The 12,044-nt window shown below is 34.9% G+C and overlaps 1 protein-coding gene across 48 annotated transcripts in view; it reads left to right on the top strand.

Moving 5' to 3' along the window:
* CLASP2 (cytoplasmic linker associated protein 2) overlaps positions 1 to 12,044 on the top strand; it is a 143,459-nt gene that overhangs the window by 113,102 nt on the left and 18,313 nt on the right. For 19 of the 48 annotated variants that reach the window (XM_032678819.1, XM_032679070.1, XM_032679148.1 and 16 more), the window contains 5 exons: positions 2,064 to 2,066; positions 5,050 to 5,213; positions 6,421 to 6,499; positions 6,655 to 6,705; positions 11,720 to 11,863. In XM_032678819.1, coding sequence (XP_032534710.1) covers positions 2,064 to 2,066; positions 5,050 to 5,213; positions 6,421 to 6,499; positions 6,655 to 6,705; positions 11,720 to 11,863 — 441 coding nt within the window. The remainder of the gene's footprint in view (positions 1 to 2,063; positions 2,067 to 5,049; positions 5,214 to 6,420; positions 6,500 to 6,654; positions 6,706 to 11,719; positions 11,864 to 12,044) is intronic. The other 29 variants (XM_032679197.1, XM_032679169.1, XM_032679113.1 and 26 more) reach the window with 3 other exon arrangements.

Here is a 12,044-nt window from a genome sequence, read left to right as displayed (position 1 = left end):
ACAAGCCTAAGTAGTTAATGGTATCACATTTCAATTCATTTAATTTGCAATTTTGAACAAGATAATCTTCCTCCTTTCTCTGCAGGATCATTGAAATAAAGTAAAGGTTAGTGTAAAATAAGATATGTTGAAGTAGTTCAGCAATTTGTGCTCAAAATTTGCATTTTTAAGTCATGCTGTTTATAGAGGCCACTTCCAACATGAGTAAGGGTTTTCTCAGTTAAAAACAAAAGGCTCTGCAGTAATATAAATTATAAAGAAAGCGGTCTGACTAAATCACGCATAGTCTGATGAACTATGCCAAATGTGTGCTCACTTATTTCCCAGGGTATTTTATATTATCATAGCTTATGATGTCTTTCTTGAATTTCATAAATAGGACTGGCAGTTGAGACTGGCGAATAATTTTTACTTCATTGTTAGAATTCAACAAGGAGACTATACTATGGTATAAAAAAATATGTGATGTTTTATTTAGTTTTGCCTAGGTAAAGACTCAGTATGGATGATATAACAAGGAGAATAATCTGTTTTCTAAGCTGACTTACTTCACTTGATAGTACTTTTACCGTTTTTGTGGGAGGTGGGTTACTAGTACAGCTTGATGTATGTCACAGTTTCTAATAACAGAAGGACTGCAGGTAAGTAAGGAGCTTAATAAATGGTATCACGTAAAAAAAAACATGTAGCATCATATTTTATTAGAATTATGGGCTTGTTTGGAAGAAACCTTACCTTTTATGTTGAGTATAACATGTTCCATTTTGTGTGCATATTTCAGAATTGGTAAAATGATAACCCAGGTAAATTCAGAGCAAAGTATTATTTCAGAAGCATTGGCTTTTCCCAGCAGAATTCTGAAAAACTACTTTGATTATACAATACATTTTACTTATGTTTAAGTCTTCCTTATTACCACTGTGGAAAATGAAAGTCAGAGTGGTGGGAAGTCTTAACAGTGTTTATTTGTCCTTATTTTTCCTGCTGGAAAAAGTGACTTAGCTGCTATCTCTGACACCATGTATTTTGGTAAAAACTTGCATTCAAGACAGCAATATGATACTGAAGTTACTGACATACTACAGAAGTCCAGAAGAAAAGACTAAACCAAGCAGTTTAAGAGAAGAAAACATTCCATAAAGAGAAAATTTGAAGGAGAGGAAAGAAAGTTAGATGTTGACATATTACTGATTTTTAAATGAAGTAGTGGCAAAATTGTGAATACCAGCTCAGTTTAATTTTACCTTTTCTGTGTTAATTAATATTGCAGCAATGAATATGTCAGAACTACCTTGGAGATTTCTTTTGTAGTGGGAGAGCCAGAGAAGGGTAATGAAAATGTTCCAAAACTTGTGTCAGAAGAACATTTTACCTTTTCATTAAGCCTTTAGGAATGTTACACTGAGTTGTTCTAGTTGATTGTTTTGTTTGTTTACTGGGCATTCTGACGTAAAATAACATTACTTTGAGTTTGAAATTGGTCCTGTGTTGTAACACATGTGGTACTCTTGTTCCAGTCACTGAAACCTTACCTGCTTTTTGATATTGCAAAACTATTAATAGTTACCCATATATTATCAGGAGGATCCTTTAAGTATTAAGAGTTCATGAGCTGTGACTTTTTTTTTTTTTAATTACATACATACAGCTACATAAATCTCATCTTAGATTCTCTTTAGGTGTCTGTAGGAATTACTCTGTCATCACTTTTGTGTTGGTTTTTTTTTTAAAGTTTACTTTAGCGTGATAGCTGGATGTAGGGAGTTACATAGAAAAAGAGATTATTAACATTTGGAGGAGAAAATGGGAGAATGATTTGAAGAACATGCCAAGTGCTTATTTTAAAAATACATTGGGTATCCCAATAAAATTACTAAATTTATCATAAAAGTTTTGAAATACCTTTTTTGTTTTATTTTGTTTTATATTCCATACAGGAACTTTGTATTGATGGCCACTAATTTGTGTGTTTTTATCTTTTTCCCTTTTCTGTTGTTCTTTTTTGTTTTGTTTTGTTTTTGTTTCGTTTTGCATGCTGTCCCCTGTGTTGGAACTCTCTTTAGAGAGTAAGTTGGTTCAATATTTGTTGGAAGCCTAACCTTACTTGCATGAATGTGCAATTAACCCTTTTTCTCTATTTTTCTTCCCCAAAGAGTTCATGCAGTGTCAAGCCTTTTGCAGTCATAAAATGCTATATACAATTAGTAAACTGTGTGGTAAATTTTCAAGATGTGCTTTATCTACTAATTAACTGACATTGTTTGGTTATGCATTCCTGCTTTATATTGTGGTGGTTGGCACATCTGAAATAATTCACTTTAAAGGTAGATCACTTACAGTTATTTTCATATCAATTTTTTTTTCCACTATCAAATTATTAAAACCTTCAGCTTTAGATGGTTAATTTCGGAATTTTAATTTGCATCATAAAAATGGAAACTGCAGTTTTTGCAGTATCCACATACATTGTTCAACATATAGGTGGTTGAGTTCCATTTTCCATTCCAAGTTCATCCTTTACCTTAAATGCTCTTTCAGCCTTCTTAAATTGTTCACACTTTGGTATAAGACAAAATGGTATGATTAGTTGTTTGTTTTGGGGTTTTTTTAATAAAACAAAATGACTCATGAGTTTTCTCCAGACATTCACTATGGTAAACCTAAAAACAAATAAAGCATGAAAACAAAACTGAGTCCTCAGTTAGGTGTATTTTTAACAGCTAAAACATCAGCACAGGATCTTAAGAGTACTTTTGACAGTGATTGATAATTCGTTTCCATAATGATTTGAAATTAAACCACTTTACATGTGTGAAGTATCATAAGTAGTCCACATTACTCCATCAAATAAGAAGTTGTAACCAGTTTGTTCAACCTGTGTGTTTTAATGGAGAAGATGTGTGTGTCAGTGTCTGCAAACTCAAAGAAACAGGTACAGGTTTAAATTCTGCTGACCTGTATAGTTTAATTTGAAGGGTTTTGAATATAGTTTTAAGATCCCCCAGTGTAATCTTTATAGCACTGGAATTTTTTTTTTGTTGCTTGCCTAAGTCCAGTATACTTTTCCCATATTTTAGGGCTGTGAAATCCAAAGACCGTCATATTACAGTACAGAAAGTATTTATTGCTTTGATTTGCCTGTCTTGTATTTGTCTCTACAGCTTTGTGCATCCACAAAGTGATGTATTGTTTCAGTTTAGCCTAATACTGAAGATGTTTCTAATCCCAAGCATAAAAATTTCGTCCCAGTACTGGCACAGTAATTTGTCAAACTCAACCTGAATACAGCAGGGAATTGGCAATTTTTCTCTTTTTTTTTTTTTTTTTTTTACAATTTTTAATGTAGTTTGCCCCAAAAAGGGAAGTTAATTTAAGCAGCTAATCATTACAGGCTTTATATTGAGTAGAATTTGTATTGTTTTGTTTCTAACGTGGATCTTCAGTATTTAAGATGTTTCTTAAAGGATTCTCCCTAGTCTTTAGTGGATCCTGAGAAAATCAAAGAATACCTAGATAGAAGGGAACCTCAAGGATCATCTGGTCCACCTTTTCTTGAAAAAAAGAATTTGAATTTATTTTTTATTTCTAGTGTAAATTTTGAGGCACTTCTTTAAAAGATACTTGTATGGATTTTTTCCACTTTATGGTGTGCATTTGCATACCCTGACTTGATTATCAACTTAAGAGATCAAATTTCCTCAGCAAAGAAGGCATACAGCAGCATGCACCACCTCCTTCAAAGTTGGATGAGTGTTGTGGAAGAAAGTCCACACTTCCATGGGCTTGTTTCTGCAGCCACATGAGGTATGATCACAGTTTGGGATCATGCACCCTCACAGACAGTAGCAGAATTTGATCATATGACTAGCCAGGTCAGCTGCAGGAGGATGTGGGATTCCAGCCCTTCCTCTACAGCTGCAATTTCTGACCACGTACCCATGTCAAAAATACTCAGGAGGCAATATCTCTCCAACCTGCTTTGCATCACAGCAATATTTCTGCTTCTATACCCAACTCTGTGCTGGAGCTAGAGTGTGTATCAGTTCTGAAGGTAGCATTTTCAGCCCAAACACCCATTTTTCTTGTCAGAGGAACAGGAAATCTATGGGCCACACTTGTATAGAGCATATACATTCTGATTTCACTCTGTAAGTCTCGAAAAAAACCTTAAAATTAGTGAGATATACTAAAAGAGTTGTTTAAACAAAGTTACCTATTTGTCGTGCCCTCTTTTACCCCTTCCCTCCAAAAAGCCCGTCTTCCTGGTGTGAGTGCTGAAGTTACTGTAAATACAAAAATACATGGTTTTGTTTTGATTTATTTTTTTTTACCGAATGCAGTCTTTTCAACACTATTAGTTGAAAAGAACACAATGGATATCCTGTTTTCTAAAAGACAAAAGTACTTCTGTGTTTTAAACACCTGCCAATCTGAAAGGCATTCATCGTGACATTTTTCCCCTACTGTGGTGAATAATTTTGTGTTGGGATACCTGCAATAGTAGAAGAATCTTGTTCTGTTCCACAAATATTTTATGCAAAGGAATTGGCGAACTTTCATGATTTTGCAGTATTTAGTAATGCATATATTTACAATTAATATTTTGCTAAACAATTGTAGCAGCTTTTTTAGTTTTAAAGAGAAAGCCTTTTTGTAGCCTTCGAGGAATATGTCAAATCAACTCAATGATAAAGCTTGAAAGGGTAAAAAATTAAGTTATACTGGAAAAATTGAGGTTGCGCCAGCCATCACAGTAAGCATTTCTTTTCTTGACAAAACTGCATGGAATATCTAATTGTCAAACTTCTACAGAAGTCGGCTAACATTTCCAATATACTCTTGTATCAAAATCCAATGAAAAAGCAAGGCAGATTTCTTTTCTTTTCTTTTCTTTTCCTTTTTTTTTTCCCTGCTTGGCTGCAAAACACTGCCTTTCTCTGCCTTTGATTCCCTTACTGCTTTCTTCTTTGTTTGTAAGTTCAGCATACGTCAGTGTTGTTTCCTCTTTTGCCCCATCCTACCCTCTTTCCATCTTCTTCTGCCTTTTAGGTTTTCAGTATGTTTTTGGAGACACTGGTCGACTTCATCCAGGTCCATAAAGAAGATCTGCAGGACTGGCTGTTTGTTCTGCTGACACAGCTGTTGAAAAAAATGGGTGCTGATTTGCTTGGATCTGTACAAGCAAAAGTTCAGAAGGCACTTGATGTCACAAGGTAATGAGTTCTTAAGAAGTAACAACAATATAGCTGTTAATAATGGAAGAAATTAATTATTAGAAAGAAAATAAAGTTCTTAATAACAAAAGAAAAAAATTCCAAACCCTTACTTCCAGGTTATTTCTTTGTCTTTTTTTTTTTTCTGTGTGTTGTATGATTCTTGGGAAAATGCAGAGCTCATAACAGATTATGAAACTTCAGTAAACCTTGATACTTAAGCATCTTGGTTTCCTAAGTGATTCTCAGTTGAAAGGGTCTGAGTTTTTAATGCTGAAAAATTAATATGATACTACTTATCTGATTCCAAAATGTGCGTCTGAGACACGTATGTTTGTTGTCTTACCCTGTGTTCGGTGATGTAGAAATTGTGTTTAAACTTCTTTATTTTGTTGTAAAAGTCTTATTGGAATATTCATCTCTCAGTGTCAGCATGACATTTAATTATTATGGCAATAATAGGTTTGCTGTCTGTCTTCCCTCCGTTGTCCCCAGACTTCATTAATAGACTGATTCCAAAATGATCTTCATGAGTTTGGGGACCATCAGAGATACCCATCCCTGTCTAGTGTTCTTTCCAATTGAAAACTAGGTCTTTAAGTAGAGTTGGAGGGGCTCTGGGACTTACTGTCATGCTCCATTCTCTGAAATACAGGACAGGCCTGTAAGCAGTCCAGGCCTCTGCTGAGCCTGTCCACATGCCAGATGGGCTGGGAAATCTGGGGAAGTGTATGGCATATGTAGATGGGAGACAGGGAATTTTTTTGCTGCTGCAGCAGACCCCTTGAGGATCATACCTGGAGATGTAGTATGGGAGAGCAGAGAGCAGAATGGAGCAGGCTAGTTTGGAGAAGTATATGGGAGGGATGTGGTATATAACTTCAGCAGTACTGCTGCATATTGACTTGGGGATTGCAAAAACTTAGAATATGATACTACCATATTGTTATTGTATGATTCCTTATTACTTGCATTATCTATTGTAGCTGTAATTGCTTTGAAGCAGGAATTCTTTTAATTTTGTCCTTTACATACCAAAATGAATGTTTCTGAAAGGTCAGATACAGTATCAGCAAAACCTGTAGAAATTTCTTTTAGAAGTACTAAAGCTTTTCTTTACTGAAAAGAGTGAGGGCCTATTTAGCTTTTCTCAAAAGGTATTAAGAGAAAATTTCACATAACGTAACATTATTTTGTTTGTTTACAGGGAATCTTTTCCAAATGACCTCCAATTCAGTATTTTAATGAGATTTACTGTTGACCAGACCCAAACACCTAGCCTGAAGGTAAGACTTTTCAGGCTTACTTTGAAAACAGAAATCTTCATTCATAGACATTTGTTTGTCTTAATATTTGAAATTGTTTTGTTATTTTTGTTTTGTTTAAAAACAAAGAAAAAAAAGGTTTTCAATTAGTGGATTTTGTTTTTGTAAACTTTCAGACAGTCAAGCCAGCACTACAGGACCAGCTTCGCTCTTTTTGGAGCTCAAAGGTTTTTGTCTGAATTATTGTCTTATTCTTTAACCCTATGTGAAACTCTTACAGTGTTTTCAATAATTTTTATTTGAATGCATTCATATGCTGCTACTAACCTTTGCGAGAAACTTTAAGCATGCAGATGTTCAGTTTTAAACATGACAATAGTATGAAAATGTTTGCTACAAGAGAGATCTAATAAAACCACAATACAGTAAAAATGAGCAACAAAAATGTGGCTGCCTAACATCAAGCTGGTTATGCAAACTCACTCTATCAAGTCTTTTCTAATTTTATGTTTGTGATTTCCCAATCTTCTTTTCCTAGTTCATATAAATAGATTTATTTTCCTGTGTTTGGCCTGATAGGTCTTCAGTTATTTTAAATTATTCTAATATTAATATGAATTTGAGTTACTGTGTCAAAAATCAACTCCCTCTTTGGTACACTTTTCTGAAAGCAGTGTGTAGTTTTATAATTACACACATTTTTACATAAGAATCTATAGTCCATAGACCTGCCAGCAGAACTGAAAAGTAAAAATGTGTTCTGTAATACATTTGCAGTTCCAAAGAGAGTTGATTTTAGTATAAATGCATCAAATCCTAAGAAGATTTATGAGTAATGTGAAAGGGGAAATAACAAGCATATGATAACTGGCATTTTCCGCTCTATCCTGCACGAAATACAGTTTGATACTGCACAAGAATATGACTTTTCCCAAGTTATGTTGAACCTAAAGTCACATGAATATGCCTTTTTTGTCTACAATACAGTAAAATTTACATTTTTAAGCTTTTGAGGACAGTTGATACGTTGACCACTGTTGCTTCGTAGAGCTGTGTTAAAAAGGGACTGCTGTCATTTATTGAAGACAGCAAATGAGGTAGTAAAAATCAGTTTGTTGTTTAAATGAATCCTTGGAAAAAAAATTATCTTGGTTTTATTTTACTTGGTTTCCTCCCCAGGAAGGTGGATTTGATGGTTGAGGTAGTCTTTTTTTTTTTCCCCATACAGTAGTATAGCTAGTAAAGGTATATCGAGCATGTTTAAAAATTGAGAATGTAGATTTGGAACAGGACACAGACTCCTATTTGACCGAGTTGGGGCTATGTTCAAGATTATTCGCTGTATGGCCTAGAACGAATTAAGAAATATGTAACACTTAATGGGAAGACATTCTGAAAATAAATTCCAGTATTTGAGAGAGACTTGTGAAATCAAGATGTCGGTAAAAGTTACCTCTGTAGAAGGACACCTGTTACTTTGAAACAATATCAAGAGTATTTAAAATGAATTTTTGGGACAGTAAAGTATGTTTAAGAGAAGGTGAGCTTTTTTCCAGAAGAAAGTGGTATCTCCTCCCTACTTCTGTCTTTATATGGTAACTACAACTTCAGGATCCAGACAGTAAAGTTATTGAGCACAAATTGCAGAAGTATCTATTTAATATCCACATTTTTAAATACTTTTACTAAACCCATCTTCAGTGCACCCCGATGTCTAACAGATTAATTGATAATCCTAGGGCACTACTCCAATTCTTGAAGTCTTTTGTTCTTTGATAAATTATTATCTTGTTTCACAGTGTGCCTTTGGGCAAGGAATACTGAGAAGCGGCAGTCACTGTGACAGGAAAAAGTCAGAGAAGGGATTTTCAGCGTCCTTAAAGATGGTCAGATATAAGAAGGAATGGTATATCAGAAATTTGTGCCATGGAATGATTGCCTTCTGCAAATTACTTTTTCCTCTGGTTTTCACATGGTAGTAAATAATCATGATCCTTTGGAGTAAACCGTCATTATCATTCTTACCCTTAGAAAGACAGCTAAGTTTGAGCTTTTAGAGCGGCCACAGAGGTGGATTTGGATAGCTAGGCAGTAAGAGGACCTACCATAAGGAAGATAGAATTCTACTGACCAAATCTGCAGAGGATCCAGCGTAATGTACTGTGCAGTATCTGTCTTAGTTCTGTGGTATTTTTACGTGTAGGTGTGGTGAACTGCTGAAACTCAGCTTAGAGATGTCAGATGCATATATCTATTTTGGTCAAATGTATAGGTGGGCATAGGAGCCAAATGTTCTACAGGGAATGTAATCTGTTAAGCTTATTTTTGCAGGTGCAAAACATGCAGTTTTCAAAGAATGAATGTTATCCTGAAATACACTTCCAGTCATTTTTCTTGGCTTGAATATCAGATGACTCAGACTCAGTGAGGAATTGATTTAAGCATTGTGACCAGAGCTCACATTTCTGAATCCCTCTTTCCTTTGAAAGTACTGATTTATTGACAAAGGTTTTTGCCGCAGCTGGATCAGATTTTTTTTTTTTTACAAAGTCAGTATTAAAATTTCTGAATTAAAAGAAAACAACCAACCAACCAATGACTCAGATTTGCAGCAGTGAGAGAGCCCTTCAAAATTCACCTTTAGTGTACATTTTAGTAATTTTGTTAAATAATGGCAGAGGCAGTCACTTTTTAGTATCCAGTAACTTAGAGACAGACACCTGGGGTGTAAGCAGACTGTTTTCAGGTTTGAGGAAAGCAGCTTCTCTGTATTCCTTTCTCTTTTTTCTTTTTTTCCTGTTACATGAAATGTTTCTGTTCTCTTACCCTGATGTAGCAGAAGAAACCCTGTACATCTCACATTTTTCACAGGACAGGAAAAAAATTTATCCTCTAGCACTGACTCTGTAGCATTCTTACAGTAGTTCCTGAATTTCTGGAGGTAGTTGCACGTATTTTTGTGCCAGAACTTATTGTTTCATTATATGTGAAAGATATTTATGAAGCACTTTAATTCTATTTATGTCTAATCTATTTTTTTGTGAGTCATAGTGCTAATCGTGGCTTGATCTGTATGTATTTCATCTCACTTTCTGCAGCAGTGCTGTTCCTAAACAAAATGCCTGTCCGTAATATGCTGTACAGGAAAAATGCATCAGTGTTTATAGTCCAGAAAAAATGCAATAAATTCAAGCTAGAAGAGTACAAAGAACGTCAGGACAGTATTAAGCAACTTCACAAAGACTGGTTTCAGATTAACGGCAGATATTCATTGTAAGAATTTTGGAGATGCTTTCACTGCAGTCAAAAAATTCTCATCTCCTCTCTCAGAAAGATTAGATGGATTGTTGAAAGAGAACTGTGCTAGACTTTTTATTCCTGAATTTCAGTTGTGTACATCTTATTGTAATAAGCAAAATATTGGCTATATTGTAAATACTGGCAAAAAATATTGGCAAAAATACATCTAAAATAGATTCACTACTCTTATGGAGTTTACTTCAGGGTGGGGTTTTTTGTCTGTAATAATACTGTTTCATTATATGTGAGCATAGAAAAGTATAGCCCTTCTAGAATTTCTTCTCTGAAAAACAATTGGTAAAAAGCACTCTTTTTCAAAATAGCTCTCAAATTTAGCTTTGGGAATGTGTCTCACTGTGAGAAGCTTTACTAGTGTGAACTCTCTCCATTCATCTTCTGTTCAGTGCTCTTCTCTCTCCCAAGAGCCTCCATCTTTCCAGAAGTCTGTGCGATTTCCTCAGGGAGTAGTTTAAACGCTAAATAATACTCCTCTCTCAGATACAGTATTTCAGAGTTTTTTCAGTGGGAGAAATGCCCCTGGGTGTTCTAAGTGTTACAGCTCTTAAGAGCAATTTTTTGGAAGTGTTATATTAAATATATTTATGTCCTAAACAGTGAAACATAATGTTGTCATAATGGTTTCACTTGGTAATGTAGAAATTTTAACTACTACTTCATACTTGGGAAGTCCTGTGGCCTAAGGTTTTTTTGCTGCAGAGGTGTTTGTGGTTTATTTTTTCCTTGGAAAGAATCTAGCAAATAGTGTGGGTTTTACTGCATTTGTTGATACTGATCTGCATAAGATGAAAGCCTCCAGCTGTTACTTGTTGTGTAACTTCAAAGTTGAGCTTTAACAGCTGCTTTGAAAATGAAGTATTCATTATTAATCCTCATGTGTGTGCCAGTGTATCTTGAGTTTTTGCTAGCTTGCAAGTTTCATGACCAAGAGAAATTTCTGAATAGCTTTGCCAGAACAGTTGTACTACAAACCATGAACAACCAAAGATACACCCAGAACTGGTTCGGTTTCTGATTATGATGGATGTAGGTGTCTCCCTCCTGATAGGTATTTCTAGTTCACTGCAATTATTAGTGGAAATTAAAGCAGCCAAGTCAAATAGGTGACCTAAATAAATGACTCTGAGGCAGCAGGAGTTGAGGAGGTAAATATTATAGAGGCATAGTAGCCCTTTGCCCAAGAGTGTGCAGTAGGGCAGTATTGGAGAAACTAGAGAGAGACTGGGATGTACAAAACAGGGATTCTACATAGCGAGTAGAGGGAGTTAGTGGAGTAAAAGAACTATGATAAAACTTAGATAAATCAGGGAGTACAGCAGCTTTTCTGTCCTCCAGGTAAATCCATGTCTCTGTCTTCTACATATCTTTTAAAAAAGTGTGCATGTGACCCCCCCACCTCGAGTCTCTTCTAGAAATTCCATTCCACACCTTCTTAGTATTTAATGGGAAGGTTCCTGTGGCTTATTCCCAAGGACAGTGACTGCTCGACTCTGGTGTTTTATAAAAAAGTACTGAGTATTAACTACCTAAATGCTAGTAGGAACTAGTAAGAGCTGATTATTGGTTCATCAAATGATACTCATTTTTAATTTTAGTACTTGAAATAATTCTGAATAAATCTTTTCTTTTTTTTTTTTTTAATACAAGCTTCTGCATATGCAGTGATTTATGTGTCTTTTAATTGCAGTGAAATGTAAGCTTTCTATGAATATTTGAATTTCTATGGAATAACTCCCTTCTTCAAATGTTTATCCACTTGTAAATTGATTTGTTATAAAAAGTTTTATATCAATGCTGAAAACATGTCTAGTTTAATTAGAAAAAACCCCAGTCTTTATTTTAAGGAATACTCCACTCTGCAAGCACACTTTTTCTTGTAGCACACCATTTTTACTGTCCACCTGACTCTGTTTCTCTTTGCAGGTCAAAGTTGCAATCCTAAAATACATAGAAACTCTTGCACAACAGATGGATCCAGGAGATTTTGTTAACTCAAGTGAAACGAGGTTAGCAGTGTCTCGAATCATCACCTGGACCACTGAACCTAAAAGCTCAGATGTTAGGAAGGTATGTTTGTTAACATGTCCTTAGCATTGCAGTACATTTCAAGTACCTTGGCAAATTAGAGAAGGTGATATTTCTTGCCTAAACAAAAAAAAAAATTCCTTTAAAAGCAAACTTATTTCTTTCATAGAGAAAAGACACTTTTATATTGTTCTCAGTAAATGCATCTATTTTTTCTGTATAA

This window comes from Chiroxiphia lanceolata, chromosome 1, assembly GCF_009829145.1.
Source record: "Chiroxiphia lanceolata isolate bChiLan1 chromosome 1, bChiLan1.pri, whole genome shotgun sequence".
Taxonomy (NCBI): domain Eukaryota; kingdom Metazoa; phylum Chordata; class Aves; order Passeriformes; family Pipridae; genus Chiroxiphia; species Chiroxiphia lanceolata.
Note: the sequence above shows the minus strand (reverse complement) of the source record. Positions and strands in the feature narration are given on the sequence as shown.